We start from the raw sequence: 16,302 nt of genomic DNA, 5'->3' as shown, positions 1-16,302 counted from the left end.
TATTGAAAATGGCGAAACTCGTTCATTCACACCAATGATAACTAATAAAGATGACGATGTACTTGATGATGTACATGCAACCCGTAAAGACCACAGTGAAGGAATTTACATATAAACATTCAACCCACATGCAACATGTAAATAAACATTTAGAATTTTTTGTATTATTTTTATATGATTTTAATTCGATGCACATTAACTAATGTTTGTTACCTAATTTTTTTAACAGAGACATGGATGACGACCAGACTCCAGTCAGACCTCGATCTGGACGAGGCAGTAGAGGACCTACTAGATTGAAGCGTCTTGCATTGAGACGTGCTGCTGGTGAGAAGACACATGTTGACATTGACGTCAACACTGGAGTGGCTTTTGGTCCTAAGGCAGATGAGTTTATGAGCTATCTTGGAGTTGTTTCTCGTGAGAGGCTCTCCATTTTGATTAATTCATGGGATGAGGTTTCAGAGGTTGATCGGAACATGCTATGGGAGGATGTTCTGGTAAGCTTTACATTATTATTGTTATCATATAATGCTTTTTAATATTGATTAATTAATTTTAATTTGATGATGTTATTTTCCAGGCAAACTTTGACATTCCTGATGTGGAACCGCTTCGATCAAAGATATTATCCAATATCGCACTTAAATTTCGTACCTTTAAGTCAAGACTGACTTCGAGATACATTTTTGGCGACCTTAAAGACGAAAATCCATGTTTAAAGTACCAACATATTGATGAAGAGACATGGCGTCTTTTTAGAGAAAGCCGTGAAAATGAGGCTTGGATGGTAAGTGAAGTAACTTTTTTATTTATATAACATTAATAAGTTTATCTTATTTACTTCAGTTTGTTTATTTCAATTATGACAGGATCGTCGGAAGAAAGCTCAAGAGATAGCTTTGAAGAATCTTACCCCGCACGTTATGTCTCGTTCGGGGTATCGAAAACTTGAGCAAACACTGATGGTGGAAAAGGAGAAATTTCAACAGGGGACGTTGTCTGAGAATGTGGAAACAGGGGTCACTTCTCCTCCATCACCACCTTTTCGCCATGTAAAATGGAAGAGGGCCCGAATTAAAAAGTCGGGTGCACCAAGTTCTGAGCAATCCGGGGTTATAATCGAAAAAATTGTAAGTTATTTTTGTTATTTTCAATTTTTTTTAAAGCATTAATTATATTAATGATTGAAAATATGATTTTTGTGTACTCTTGCAGGATTCCTTGGAATCCGACGGTAAATTTGTTGCTGAAGGTCGTCACGATCCTGGTTGAAGCAATTGGACGACCTGAACACTCTGGTCGTGTTCATGCAGCTGGACAAGGGGTCGGAATTAAACTTTATTTTGGAGTTTCAGAACGACAACCATCCTCCTCCTCCAAGAAGGAAACTCAAATGAAGAGTAAGTTACGTGAAGAAATAATGGAGGAGATGAGAAAGGAGACTGATTTGATGTGGCTGGAGATGAAAAAGGAGAATGATCGAATGCGACAAGAGTTTCTATCGCAACAAGTTTGTGCTGAGCCGATTGAACCCCTTGTTAGTCCCACTCCCAAGAGCACAAAGGGGAGTTGTGCGGCTCCTCCAACATCAGGGGATGATATCAATGGGCAGACAGAGGATTGTGAGCTACTGGTAGTGGGCGGCAAACTTCCTTGGGTGGTGGCACTTGGAAAAGTCTATAAAAACGCCACCACCTTACATAACGTTCCTCTCTCCCCTTATGTGGCGAAGGTAACAGTTGAAAAAGTACGATTTCCTGATGCTCCTGTTCCACTACCTTCAGATGAGGTAACCACTGTGGCCGATGCATTTCAGACATTCGTTGCCTGGCCCAGAGAGCTCATTCGATCTATGCCCGAACCTCATGTAATAATTTCGTTTCATTATATTATTTTTTATTTATATTTATATATTACATATAATTTAATACAAATGTTGTTTATTTTGTAGAAACCTTTTCAGCCACCAAGTCCGAAAAAGAAGCGTGAGGTTCCAGTTGACGATCCTATGACTTCCATACGTCTCATTGCTAGTCAGATTGGCAATGATCCTTTTCCAATTCCGTGGGATAATACATTTTTTCAAATAAACACTGATCTGCCACTGATGATTTACAACACAGATTTATCAGAATTTATATCTGGGAAACAGGAGCTCAATATAAGTATAATTCCATTTTTTATGATGTAAGTATCTTTACCTATTATTCAATTTACTTTATGTTAAATTATTATTGATTATGCTTTAACTAAAAACTTGTAGGTTTTTGCATAGAGTCTGTATCACTGAGGGGAAGGAAAATATGTATGGATTCTTAGATCCTGCATATACTAATCCCGTTGGACCAAACTCAACTGAGACTCAAGCATACATCACTAACACCCTGGAAAAAGAGGGAAAACAATTTTATTTATGCCCTTATATTAATGAGTAAGTTTAATTATATGTCATCAATTATTATTATTTCATGTTTTAAATATTTACTAACTCTTTTCATTGATCATATAGGCATCATTGGCAGTTACTTGTCTTATCAATGGTTGATAAGACTGCTGTGTGGTTCTGTTCCCTACACAAGAAGATTCCCACAAAATTTAAGGATATCATTGATACGTAAGTATAGTATAAACTTAACTTTAAATATGTTACTAATTAACCATCTACTAACGAGGTTTTTTGTATTAACCAGTTCATGGCGTGGATATAACATCCTAAAAGGTCGATCCAATTCAAATAATTTGAACTACATAAGAGTAAAGGTTTGTAATTTTTTTCTTTCTCTATTATCATTGTTTATCAATATACTGACATATTACTTTTTATTGAATTATAGTGTAATAAACAACCAGGAAGCTATGAGTGTGGCTATTACATTATGCAATGGATGATTACCATTATAAGACTAGGTGTTAAAACTGGTTGGAAAGAGGTACTATATATGTTAAATCATTTTTATAATTCTTGAACATATATATATCTAAATACTAATTTATGTCAACTTTGCAATGCAGTTATTCACAGAAGAAACACCAATGAGTGAGGAAGGCATTTCATATGTTAGAGATTCTTGGTCCACATATTTCATTAATTTTTATAACTCTAGCATAGGTAAACAATAGTGGTTTTATTATATGTAATTTGATCACTTGTAAATGTACATTTTGATGATTTCAATTGATTACTATATTTCTGTATTTGTCTGGCTGGGTTTGATCATTATGCAGGTTATTAAAATATATGGTTTCTGCACAAAACAAAATGAACTTTAAAAAAAAAACACTATTTACAAATGCGGTCATTTACCAAGACCGCATTTGTAAATAGTGATTTATGAATGCGATTTTTACCAAGACCGCATTCATAAATCCTAAACCCCAAACCCATCCCTCATTCACAATAATATACAAATGCGGTTATTTTAGGTAACCGCATTTGTAAATGTGATTTATGAATGCGGTCTTATGACCGCATTTGTAAATGCCAGATTTACGAATGCGTGCTGATCAAATGCGGTTCTCTGACCACATTTGTAAATTTAAAATAGCCGCATTTGTTTTACATATCTGCACTAGTGCCTTCCTCGCCTGAGACAACCTCTCACTCAGTCTGACGGATCGCCTAGGATGAGTACTTGGCTCCACCAATTCACTAAGGTCTTTTTAACCTAGCGTCGTCGTGAAGATATATTGCACGAGCTTCCCACTTCACCTTCCTCTGGTTCAAGCACCTTCCTCAGGTTCAAGCAAGCCATGCAGTTTCAATCCTCCATTATTCCTAGTCATCATAGGGTTAGGGTTTGGATTATACAACATATTGTCTTCACTGTTTCCTTTTGGCTCGCAATTAGGTTTCTCCACGCCTCGTACATGGTTGCCTCCATCGTTCACCTCTGAGGCACTCTTCCTCGCAGTAGAAAATGCACCAACTCTTTGTGTTTGACACTCTCCAGAATCACCCCCACTCCAGAATTGGGCCTCGTCATTCCCCTCCAGGCCCAAAGGTGCTTTGGGCTCACTCTGAGTACCCCTACATTCTATTTCCACCACCAGCTTAGCCAACTCAGTATTCACAGAATGGTAATTTTGTGGGACTGGTTCAGCCTGATTTAACACAGCAGCCTCCGTAGACTCCTTCTGGCCCTCAGTTTCCTCTTTGGTGAATAACCAGGGTTCTTTTCTCTGAACACCAGGTTTGATGGTAGCAAGTACCTTAGAATACGACCCTTTTGTCCTATTCGCACTCAAGGTCTCCCCTCCCTCCGTCTCCTCCTCTAATCGGCGGTCTACCCCTCCACACATGACCTCCACCTCCCTGCTTGATACCAACTGAGCCGTTTCCTCAACGTAGGTCTCTGATGAAGAGACGCTATCGGAGGAATCAAGAAAATTTCAGTGGCACACACACTGACCTCCGAATTTTGTAAGGTGTTCTTCTTCAATGAAAATGCTAAGCGTTTGGCCATTAATCCTCATACTTTTAGCCACTTTAGCATTATAGTTTTTGAGCAAGTGAACCTAGAGTCTCGCATACTCTAGGTTTTCCCACAGCACCGTCGATTCATCTACGGATACTAAGGTTGCTACCTCGCCTGCCACCTTCAAAAAGAAATCGATATTCCATAAAGTTAGAGGAAGCCCATAACATCTCACCCACACAACTTTGTGGCCCGCAACATGCTCCGCCGACCATGGTTCGATTTTCTTGAAGACACTCTCAAACCATTCCTTATTGAGGTTAATCAGCTCCTCCATGTTATTCCCTTCTCGTGGAGTAAGGAGGACGAGATTATCCCCCATATACCTCACTCTAACCATGTTCATACCTCCTTTCACAAACTCATCACCCAGTTGTTCATAGTCCAACTCATCTCTAAACTGCCCAATCACACTGGATTCCATCCAAGGTAAAACCTTCTGTTTTGTTTTGATGATTGGTCCCTTCCACCTCCTTTGTGAATCATCTTTGACAACGTTCGCAAATGATTTTCCCCTTGTTTTCACCTTCCAAACCTCTTTTGTTTTCTTCTGATCATGAGCAATATGGGCCTCTGCTTGCAACTTTCTAGGATTTATTACCTTCTCTGTATGTTTCACCCTGTTTTCACTATCCGTCCTATTGGCTCCCTCCTCATTCCTCGTGTATCTTAGGATGTTTACATGTAACTTCTTGTTCCCAATATATATATGATGTAAGTCCCTCTCTAGCCTCCCCACATTTCTCACTTCAAAGAATCTAAAAAACCCAAATCTTCTCCCCCATTTGTTAAGTCTTCTTGCAATAAACACTTCATTAACCCTTGCTCATCTTCTGAAAATCTTGATCATGTCCATTTTTCCATACCCTTGGAAAGTTAGCAAAAAAGAAAGTGGTGAAATCATTCGAGTTGTTATGAGTTTCACGTTTAGTTCCAGTTCCTTCCTGATCTCCTTGCCTCCTCCCAAACATTTTTGAGATATTTTCTAATTTTGCTATACACCAAATAATGTAAAAATGGTGTAACCTTGATCTTCTTATTGTCGACTTAAATGCAACGAAATATTTTTATGTGAAGTTCCAAATTCATTATTTGAAAATATAGCATTCTTTTAAAATATTGCGGGGCTTCGAGTTTTGTATTTATCAAACAAGTATTCAAAAAAGAACTTTATCATTAACATAGTCAATTCAATATCATTGTCAAATATCGTGATAACTATGAGAGTTTGAATTTATATTGGTGTCGTATTTACATGTATTTATATTTCATCCCATTATAGCGTACACCTAACAATTATACAAAAACTAAAATAAACATGCTACATGTAAACTTAGTCTCACGAAAGTAAGAACTTAAATGCATAATATTTTCTTTACAAAACATACTTAAATAAAAAAAATCAAGATCATTTAATTATGAAATTTGGTATTTGTGGGTTAAAATTTAAATAATACTATATTTCATTCAAGAGTTTGGGTGTGGTGATGTGAAATTATTGACCAGAGGCAATCCAAATCCCAATATGATCTTGGGGAAGAGGTGGTGGACATATTTGAGTCTACCATTGCATGAAGTGAGTTGCCACCTTTGACAGTGACACGCGTTATATTAACTAAGGAATCTGTGTGCTCAACTTGCTGAAAATCTTCCAAAAGTGGAAGAAAAGTCAAACATGAAAAACCTATATAACTAGGTCCCAATCCTGCTCCATATTATTCACATCACTTAAACGTTTCCTTTGATCTCTATCTTTATCTTCACCTCTCTTCTACTACCTTACAGTTTATGCTCGCGGTGTTCCAATGGCTGCATCTGCTAAACTCTTACTTTTGTCCTTTCTTACGTTGTTCATTTCCCCCTCCATAGCTCAAACCTCTTTCAGACCAAAAGCACTTGTTCTTCCTGTCACCAAAGATGTTTCTGCCTCTGCTCCCCAGTATGTCACCCGAATCAAACAAAGAACCCCACTTGTGCCGGTTAAGCTAACCGTTGATCTTGGTGGTGGTTACTTTTGGGTGAACTGTGAAAAGGGCTATGTCTCATCCACCTCTAAACCTGCCCATTGTGGCTCTGCTCAGTGCTCACTGTTCGGGTCAAATGGTTGCAGCGGGGAGAAAATTTGCGGTCGCTCTCCTAGCAACACTGTAACTGGGGTCTCCACATACGGTGACATTCATGCTGATGTTGTTGCTACCAATTCCACTGATGGAAACAATCCTGTTAGGGTGGTTTCTGTGCCCAAGTTTCTATTCATATGTGGATCTAATGTTGTCCAGAAAGGCCTTGCTAGTGGGGTTAGAGGAATGGCTGGTCTTGGCAGGACTAAAGTTTCCTTTCCTTCTCAATTTGCATCAGCTTTCAGCTTCCCCAGAAAATTTGCCATTTGCTTGAGTTCCTCCACTATGACAGATGGTGTTATGTTTTTTGGTGATGGCCCTTATAATTTTGGTTATTTGAACGCGGATATCTCAAAGGTTCTCACTTTCACCCCTCTAATTACAAACCCTGTTAGCACTGCTCCAAGTGCTTTCTTGGGGGAACCATCGGTTGAATACTTCATTGGAGTGAAATCTATAAGAATTTCAGACAAAAATGTAGCATTGAACAAAACCCTTTTGTCTATAGATAGAAATGGCGTTGGTGGGACTAAGATTAGCACTGTTAATCCATACACTGTGATGGAGACCTCAATTTACAAAGCTGTGTCTGAGGCCTTTGTGAAAGCAGTTGGAGCCGCTACTGTTGCACCTGTGGCTCCATTTGGGACTTGCTTTGCAAACCAAGACATTGGGTCAACAAGAATGGGCCCGGCTGTGCCTACCATAAATCTTGTGTTGCAGAATGAGCAAGTGGTATGGAGCATCATTGGTGCAAATTCGATGGTGCGGTTTGATGATGTAATTTGCTTGGGTTTTGTTGATGCTGGATCAGGTCCAAGTACAGCCCATGTTGGATTTGTGGCGGGTGGTTCTCACCCAATGACTTCAATCACTATTGGAGCACAACAGTTGGAGAACAACTTCCTACAATTTGATTTAGCAACCTCTAGGCTTGGCTTCAGCTCGCTCTTCTTGGAACACACCAACTGTGCCAACTTTAACTTTACCTCTTCTACTTAGACTTTGATTATTCTGTCATAATCAAAATTTGTACTGTAAGTTAAGACCAATGTGTGTAGACGAGGTGATGAATAAGTGAGGTTAATATCTTTACCAATACCCTCCAAACTTAATTGCCTCATCTCTAGTCTGCAAATAAAGACCATGGTTGTTCCATCATATTCATCTCTACATCTTTAATTACTTTTTGGTTTTATTCTTCCTCAATATGAATCATAAGAATCAAAACAACAAGTTATAGCACATCATTACCACTGTTATAAAATGTAACTGTGACCATGACTGCTCATAATTAAGAGCTTCTTATCCCAACACGTGGTGAATAGATAAACCATTGGAGTTAGTCTCATGCTGCCCCGTTCCTTTGCACACGCTAGATGGGTGATTGTTTCAACCAAATAGCTAACTCTTGGATACAAGTCACACTGCAAGAATTAGAGAAAAAATTGTTGATTAATAACCTTGGTTGATAAAAACTATCCGGCTCAAAACCATCGGTTAATATGATAGAAAAAGATAAAACTTTCTTGTTGAGGAGTACTTCTAATCGAAGAGTCTGGTTCTTAGCATTGTAAGAATTGTACGTAGTTTATACATTATTTTCAAGTCAAGTAGAACAAAATATTATTTGGGTCTTGTTTAATTTTGAGTTTTGTATTTGAACTAATAGAAGAGTGGGTTTGTATAGTAATAAACCGTCTAAGTTAGAAATAGAAATGTGACTCGTCCTCTCATTTGGGAGAATCTTGAGCATAGAACATGTGATGTTACTCTATATGTGATGTCACTTGTCACCTTCTTAATGAAGAGTTTTTAAGTTAAAATTCTTATTTCTTATTTTAGACACCCAAGTCTTTTGTAAATAGGAGTGCACCTTTCTTAATTTTTAGCTTTTTTAATTTTTAGCTTTCAATAATATGATGAAATATTGTCAAATTGTGTATGACTTCTACTTATTCTTTACTCCTAATTTTAAGAGTTGACCTAATCTCTCTTCAGCTAAAAAAGTTGACCTAACCTCTCTATATTTCACCAAACCGTGCCACTTCCTTCATGTTCATCCATTGATTCATGCTTCCGCAAGCTTCATCATCAATCCTTCCAGGTTTCAACCATTGGAGCCAAGGAGGATTGCATCATTGGATGTGCCAAAAACATGAACCAGCTTTTGGATCAAGTTGAGTCCAATCCCAGTTATAACACGCTTCATTCATGCCAACGCTCCTCCAATCTAAAATGTCATAACTAGCACTGAGAAGATTTTCAGCATGAAGTGTTTTTTATTGAAAGGCATGAGATGCTTTTTCCTTGCTATAGATTAGTGTTACCAAAAGGAAACTACTGAACCATTAAAAAAAGAAATCCAGCCATAGTGTGTCACAACTCCCAAAAACTTTTAATTACACATGATTGAATTAAACTGTAACAAAATTAAGAAAGGCAGTACTAGTTTGTCTATTATTGTTTTAACATTTCGGAAAATAATGTGCAATTGCGCAAAAACAAAAGGCTTGAGTAATACGAATAAAATGCAAGCTATATTAAAGTAGTCTTTTGCGTAGAGTATTTGTCGATATAGCTTGTAATTACGAGATTGTCAGAATGCGTTTGGACCAGCCAATCGCACAAGTTCATAATATACATTGTTCACTGTTGTTTTAATCCCTGTTCTCCTTGTTGGATTTCATAACCTATTACACAACTGATTGATAGCATATGCTAAACAAACTGCAGGTCTTAAACATGCCACCGTTTTCTTTCACTGAGTGCTGCAGCTGCTATTGAATTTATCAACAAGAACAACATTAAATTCACACTGCTCCTGCATTGAAACTCTTATTTATTAGTAGCACGCAAAAACCCAACAAAGTTGCAAAAAATTGAGTACATCATTGTAAATCAGTTGGTAGAATTCAAGGTTTTCTTGTTAAATAAATTATGAATCCTAGTAACCTACCATGCACTATGAACATGCTCAACATAACTGTAAAGCTTAAAATTTATGGGATAAACTGCTCGTGTGCCACAAGGCTACGAAACTGTTTGGAGGACCCTGATTAATTCAATCTGTATTGTGGACATTTTTTGCATATGATACGAACAATAGTTTCATTGCTGATCCATTCAGTTGTAGCAGAGACTTAAGTTATTAATGAATGCAGTTTTGAAATTTGCTGGATCAGCTAAAGCATTATCACAAACATTTATTGAAATAACTTTGAAAAAATGTCTCTTGTTTGAGACTGTATTTTAATTTCTTTTCTCCCTTGGAAATGTAAGAATATACTTACCATCTTTGCTAGAACTCTGCTCCATGTCAATCTGTTCTTGCCATGGCCACTTTAGATTGGAAGATGAGGAACACTGTTGTGGAACTGAAAATGAATATGAGCTTGTACTGGCACACTGCTTCTTACACGATGAAGAATCAGCTGTGGAGCAAATGTCTTGGTCAACGCTTGACATCCCAGTATCTTTGTTATGATTTTGAGAATTACCCTGGTTCTGCCCCTCCTCCACCATACAATTTGGCCTCTTACGAGTAGGAGGGTGGTCTTTTTTGGAATCCGGAAGTGCTGGCACCTTCTGATCATTAGCAGAAACAGTAGCACACGGAGCCTTTTCCAGAAAGACAACTTTTGGAGTGTCCAAGTTTTCACCGCTGTTAGTGTTGTCTACAACAACTTCATCCCTTGGTTCAGAGCCAGCAGCTTTTGCTGCTGCCTCAGATTCCCACATCTTAAATATAGCTTCAGTGAGTTTTTCTCTGGCCAAATCTACATCAATCATTGGCTTTGGGTAATTTTGACCCAACTCAACTCCTGATGCTCTAAGCACTGTAAGCGGTGCATCCCAGGGATGATGAATCCACTCTGTTGGCATTCTTGCCAACTCAGGGAGCCATTGCCTCACATAGTCACCTTCTGGATCAAACTTAGCCCCTAGAATCTGTCATCAAAATTACAGATATGAGACTTCTTACTTTTATTTTTATTATTTTCTAACCTTCTAGATGAAATGAAGCCTATAGGGAGACTAATAGTTTTCTTTTTACTTTTCCTGAAGGGGAAAAAGTGATAACAGACTCAGTTAAATATGCATCTTAGCAGAAGGTAACTTTCTAACTACTAGGATTCCTAACCTACAGAACATTTGAGCGGAAATGGAACCAAGAAAGCCATGAATTTTCAATGAGACAAATAATCAAATGCAAAACTCAAAATACAAAGGGTCTGTTTGGATGAGCTTCTGCATAAAGACATCTAGGAGAAAATAAAAAGAAGAAAAAATTAAATGAACTTATCCATAAGCTAATATTAACTCATTCACAAGTTAAAAATAAAAAAATTAGATAAGGTATATGAGAGAGCTCCTACAAATTAGCTTATGCATAAGTTAATTTTAACTTTGGAAAATTTAATTTGATTTTTCCTCATATTTTTATCTCATAGAAGTCCTTATGCCCCTGTACTAGTACATGAATCAGAACTTTAAATTATCCTGAGACAGAAAGGAGATAGACTGTAAGTGTTGAAGATTTATTCCTTTTAAGCTTAAGTACTCATCCCTATAGATACAAAATTTGTCTCTTTTAGTCCCTACAGTTACTATTTTTAATCTCTTTCAGTCCTTGCTACAGGGACTAAAAGGATTAAAATTAATTATGAGCAGCAACTAAAAATGGTATGTGTAAGAATTAAGAGGGGATGGATTTAAGTACTAAAAGGAAATTTTTTTATAGGGATCAAAATTAATCCTTCCTTTTATAAAACTTGTAAGAGAAATATGAACAGGTAAATTTACCAGTTATAAAAGAGGAATTGAATAAATTATGAAAAAGTAAGAATCTAATTTTCCTATTTACAGTAGGGTAACTTGGACTGTGTCAGTTTTTGCTTCACTACACAAAATCAACATCTTCTAATTTTGTGCAGTGTTACTATTTAGTGAGTGTAACTAAAGTCCTTATATATAAAAAGTGGCACATGAGGATAGAGAAGATGTAAGGAAACAAGAGAGTTTGGCTGCAGTAATTTAAATGCTATAACAGGCAGTGATAATGTAAGTTATGTTAATTAAGCAACCTTGAAAGTGCATAGAAATGAAGTTATGGAATATAAAATATCCCATCTGATTGATACCTCAGGATTGTCCAAGCGCTCAAGCTCATGACCATCTGGTAAGCCTCCTGAGATATACTGCCAACCCAAGATATCACTTTCAAGGTCTGCATCCAAAAGTGTGTCCCAGAAATACTTCATCCCCCATTTCCAGGGTAAAAGCAACATTTTGACAGCAAAACTGGAAACTATCACTCTTATTCTGCTGTGTATCCATCCTGTAGCCCAAAGTTCTCTCATTCCTGCATCAACCAAAGGATAGCCAGTCCTCCCTTGTCTCCAAGTCTTAAATTTATCAGGATCAGGATTCCAAGGAAAAAACTTTAAGTGCCCCAGAAGTGCTCTCTCGTGAGTGAAGGGAAAGTTGAAACAAAGATAACGTGAGTACTCTCTAAGTCCAATGGCTCTGAGGAAAACATTTACACTCTCTTCGCCAACACTGTTGCCTTCATTTGTCCATAATATTTGCTTCATACGTGTCACTTGAAAAACTTTCCTCACACTCAATTCGCCAAAGTGAAGATATGGGGACAAGAGTGAGGTGGAGTCTCCACCTACCTTCAGCCTTTTCTTGGAGTAGTGAAGTAGATGCTGCTCCACAAATTCTGTTAAAGCCTTGTCGGCATTTCTCCAACCCGGTGACCATGCTCGTCCTAGTAACGCATTGCTTGGTTTTTCTAATTCATTTTCAAGACCCAGTTCTTCCACTGAACAATCCTCAACTTTTCCTGTAATCAACAGGAGAGAAAACAAATTCTCACGTGTTTTATATGTATGACAAGTTAATATGCACACAGGTTGATATAATAACAGAAGGTTATCAGATTGCAGCTAGTTTCCATGTCTTAGAACTAGACTTGCTTCCTAGTTCTTAACCTCTAGCAGTAACTTGATATCAACAATCAAATCAAAATAACATGAATTATGTGTATAGTCACATCATACCTTCAGCTGGAGTTAATTGCCACGGAGGAACAAGTGAAACAATATCCATTTGCTTGTGCAAGCATTTCGTCCAAAAAGCATTAAAGGTGGTGAAAGCACGTCCACTCTCAGTATATAATTCCCATGGCTCATACAACAGATCCCCATTGTAGCTTTGCACAGATATGCCTTGTTCCACTAGTTTTTCTTTGATGTTATGATCACGGACAAGTGAAACTGGATCTGGTAAAACATTGAGGGTAAGAGATATGGATCAGCTAGCTACAACTAGACTGCGATGAAATATGTGTCCAACTTATTTTGTTTCTTATTAAGCAATCCTGTTAGTGCCAGTTAATTCTTATGTCTCAACTCCTTAAGCTGCCATTAAAAGACTAAATAATTAATATGACAAACAAAAGAAAAGTAGTAGTGCTAGAATAGAATGCTTGAAACAAGTAAAACATAGAGTACATGCATTTGTGTATCAACAGTCACCAAACAAAAATAAGGATTTACTGCTAATTCCTCATGTCACCTGCTACATAATGACTTTTAATGTGTTATGGCAATTAAGAATCAATGTATATTTTTAAAATTCTCCATATTTGACAATCATGCGCCATTTTTCAGTAGCAGATTATCAAACTGAAACACAAAACCAAAATAGTAAGGGTGAGAACGCCTCAAGTAATTGTCACTCAGTGAACAGACCGATATGTTCAGTTTGGAGGACTGTCTTGAAGGAGTATCCTACCTTGAAGCTCAGCCCTAAAGCACCTCTAGATTATCAATAGAAAAGGCCTCCACTAGCTTCTTCAATTTTTGGAGATCCAAAACAATAAATGATACCAAATATATGATAGGATGGGATGCACTTCAAAACTGAGTAAAACATTTAAAATAGAAAGCTAAATTTACACCATCTACATTCTGACTGCAGCACTTACCATATAGATGGTTAAACACTACTTTGGTTGCTTGAATGGCCTTTATGCACTCCAAAAGAGCGGTGACAGTACTATGGGTTTTGATGAGCACAAGCCTGGTTCCAAGAGACTTCAGTGAGCGATCTAGGTGAGCAAGAGACTGCTTCAGCCACCACCTTGACACTCTTCCTGGATAAAACTGTCCCTCCTCTTTAGGGCACCATATATAAACAGGGAGTACAGAGCCCTCCCTGGCAGCAGCAGCTAATGCCGGATTGTCCTCAATTCTAAGGTCCCTTCTGAACCAAACAATAGTCCTGTTGCTACCCATATTGTACACTTCCAATTTTTCATGGCACAGCCAAAACTTTAAACCTCATAACATGTCAGAGTAACTTCTCCACAAGTTACTCGTACCAAATTAAAGAATTACGAAGTTGGCCTCAGCACTTCACGGTTCTCCTAATCAAGATCCTTGTCAAAAGAAAATATGTGAAAATTTATATACAAGACAAGATATTATATACAAAGGTTGGATCTGAATTTTTGCCAAAAATATAAAGATATCTATATAGAAGCATGAGAAGAGAACCTCAAATCACAGCCAAAGTGGACCAAGAAACAAGTAGCTTATCAGGATGTCCAACTTGGATGCCACTTTGCTTTGTGTAAGCTATTCAAACCTAAATCCTACTCATAGAACCCATCCCCACATGTCTCACTCACCAATTTAAAGACCACAGTTAAAAATAACAAAAAGAAAAGAGGAAATTTTTCAATCGAGAAACAAAAGTGACTGAAGAATAATAAAGGTTGCAAAAGCATAAAAATCCACAAACCACCGAGTTGGAATATTCAAAATATTATACAATAAAATAATTCTTCAATATAGAGATGAAGAACTGGAAAGTTCTTCAAATCCACCCTCAAACACACCTTAAATTCGGACTATATGAGGAAGATGTCAAATACCCTTCAGCAGCTAGATATTTAATACTCACAACTCAATCATCATCAAAGTTTAGCTGCACCAAATCAAATCAAATAAAGATTCGACCTAAGTCACAGCTTAGCTAGTAATAAATAATACAGGCCACAAAGGAGGCAACAGTGATTGAATCATGGAAGTGTGTTGGGAGGGTAGAGAGGATCTGATTAGTGAGTGATCACGTGTGGAAGATCACAAGGTATGTGCACTGATGAAAGTGGGAGACAGACACGTATGATTAACAGAGACGAAAGGATAAGAACATTGAACATGTCACTAGGGGCTACTAGCAGCTTCCACAACTTCATCAAAACGGACCAAATTTTTACCACAACATCATGAAAATATCCTCAATAAATCCAAAACCTGGTGGGCGTAACAACAACAGTTGTGCGTCGTGACTTTGTAAAAGATAATCATGACATGGACTTTTGTTCTATATCAACACAATGAAACTCAAATTATTTTTTCTTTGTTAAAGACATGTATGATTTTTACTTTGATCACTGATGATGACACCGTTAGTCATAAGTACTCTAACAAGATTTTTTTTCTTGCGTACGATGATTCGTTAACTAGCTATGCGTGGAACACTAAGCAAGATTTTTTTTTGAGATGCTTGTAAATTTCGAAATCAATTTTAAGATTTCACAGTTAAAGTAATCTCTATTATATTAATTCGCATGTGTTAGTATTAGTGTTAGTAGCATAAAAAAATGCACAAATAAGTAATAATAATGTAAATCACCTTACAAACATGGCAAGATAATAATCTATTTTAAACACGTGGTAAAAAAATTAATAATTAACCAGTAAGCAGTAATAAAGTTTTTTTTTTCTCAAATGACATTTGATACAAAAAAAAATGTTTCGTCCACAACTAAAAGTAATTTTCTAAAAGTGAGATTCTTAAGAAAAGATTCTTAAAAAGTTTTGTGCAATATATTTAATCGTTATTCAACTTTATTGGGAATAATATGCTCACTTTTAATTATCTCATAAACATTAAATTTGATAACTTTATAATCAAATACTACAAAAAAAATAAAATATTCCCACCTATAAAGGTGAGAACTCATTCATAAATTAACATTCCATGCTACTTTTTCAAATATGCTAAAATACTTATGCTAAATGATGATGATACCTTAAATTAAAAATTGGTTGGGGATGGTGCTAAAAAAACACTTTAATTCTCAAGTTAGTAGTCGTTGTGAGTAAAAAATTCAATTAGTCTTTCATTTGGATGGACATATATTAGCATGGTTTCAATCATTCAATAACTTTAACTAATGATTTTGACAAACTTTGAACATACATATTGAATTAAACAATATATTGATTACTATTATTTATCACATAAAATTCAGAATTAAAGAATAAAAATAATACTGTCAAGACTCTAAAGATATTGAATTTGATGAAAAGAGATAAAGAATGGAATTTTACAACAACAAAAATAACACTTTTTAGAAAGTTTGATACAAAGGGGATAAAGAATAAAGTAGAATTGAATGGATAGTTTTAGCTATCATATTGTTTAAAATAAAATAAAAATGGAGTAAAATTTAATCAAATATATATTTACATCCTAATTTTGATAGGGAATATCCATATTGAATGGATACGAACAAAAATATGGAAAATGTCGGATTTTTTATAATTAAATATGTATAATTCTCAATTTTTTAAATTGAGTATGAATATAAATTTATATATATATATATATATATATATATA

The 16,302-nt window shown here is 36.4% G+C and overlaps 3 protein-coding genes across 7 annotated transcripts; 2 read left to right on the top strand and 1 right to left on the bottom strand.

The window, feature by feature from the left end:
• The first annotated feature begins 233 nt into the window (after positions 1 to 233).
• LOC150025794 (uncharacterized) lies at positions 234 to 2,015 on the top strand. The gene is made up of 4 exons (XM_090304740.1): positions 234 to 500; positions 584 to 790; positions 873 to 1,055; positions 2,001 to 2,015. The coding sequence occupies exons 1-4, from the start codon at positions 234 to 236 to the stop codon at positions 2,013 to 2,015; spliced, it is 672 nt and encodes a 223-aa protein (XP_090160866.1).
• A 4,108-nt stretch (positions 2,016 to 6,123) lies between these two features.
• On the top strand, positions 6,124 to 7,759 carry LOC137828040 (putative aspartic proteinase GIP2). Its single transcript, XM_068634443.1, has one exon. It carries the CDS (start codon positions 6,284 to 6,286, stop codon positions 7,598 to 7,600), a length of 1,317 nt encoding a protein of 438 aa, XP_068490544.1. The 5' UTR covers positions 6,124 to 6,283; the 3' UTR covers positions 7,601 to 7,759.
• Positions 7,760 to 9,116: 1,357 nt separating this feature from the next.
• On the bottom strand, positions 9,117 to 15,143 carry LOC137828039 (cryptochrome-1). Of its 5 annotated transcripts, none has more exons than XM_068634440.2 (6): positions 14,167 to 15,143; positions 13,596 to 14,048; positions 12,667 to 12,888; positions 11,743 to 12,449; positions 9,892 to 10,549; positions 9,117 to 9,422 (listed from the first exon to the last, which is right to left on the bottom strand). In XM_068634440.2, the coding sequence occupies exons 2-6, from the start codon at positions 13,903 to 13,905 to the stop codon at positions 9,412 to 9,414; spliced, it is 1,908 nt and encodes a 635-aa protein (XP_068490541.1). In that variant the 5' UTR covers positions 13,906 to 14,048; positions 14,167 to 15,143; the 3' UTR covers positions 9,117 to 9,411. The 5 variants fall into 5 exon arrangements, with proteins under 5 accessions (XP_068490541.1, XP_068490540.1, XP_068490543.1 ...); XM_068634439.2 differs by having other exon boundaries at positions 14,511 to 15,109; XM_068634442.2 differs by having other exon boundaries at positions 9,117 to 9,416; positions 14,167 to 15,067.
• Between the last annotated feature and the right edge of the window lie 1,159 nt (positions 15,144 to 16,302).

Source organism: Phaseolus vulgaris, chromosome 7, assembly GCF_051622355.1.
Source record: "Phaseolus vulgaris cultivar YP4 chromosome 7, ASM5162235v1, whole genome shotgun sequence".
Lineage (NCBI taxonomy): Eukaryota > Viridiplantae > Streptophyta > Magnoliopsida > Fabales > Fabaceae > Phaseolus > Phaseolus vulgaris.
Note: the sequence above shows the minus strand (reverse complement) of the source record. Positions and strands in the feature narration are given on the sequence as shown.

Bases quoted from the DNA above. Each gene is read 5' to 3' on its own strand.
- LOC137828039 (XM_090304991.1), bottom strand. From the start codon at position 13,905: ATGGGTAGCAACAGGACTATTGTTTGGTTCAGAAGGGACCTTAGAATT. The intron at 12,450-12,666 runs GTATGATGTGAC...TGTTGATTACAG, and splicing joins GCAATTAACTCCAGCTGAAG to GAAAAGTTGAGGATTGTTCA. The intron at 9,423-9,887 runs GTATATTCTTAC...GTTTCAATGCAG, and splicing joins AGTTCTAGCAAAGATGGTAA to GAGCAGTGTGAATTTAATGT.
- LOC150025794 (XM_090304740.1), top strand. From the start codon at position 234: ATGGATGACGACCAGACTCCAGTCAGACCTCGATCTGGACGAGGCAGT. The intron at 501-583 runs GTAAGCTTTACA...GTTATTTTCCAG, and splicing joins TGCTATGGGAGGATGTTCTG to GCAAACTTTGACATTCCTGA. The intron at 791-872 runs GTAAGTGAAGTA...CAATTATGACAG, and splicing joins GTGAAAATGAGGCTTGGATG to GATCGTCGGAAGAAAGCTCA.
- LOC137828040 (XM_068634443.1), top strand. From the start codon at position 6,284: ATGGCTGCATCTGCTAAACTCTTACTTTTGTCCTTTCTTACGTTGTTC.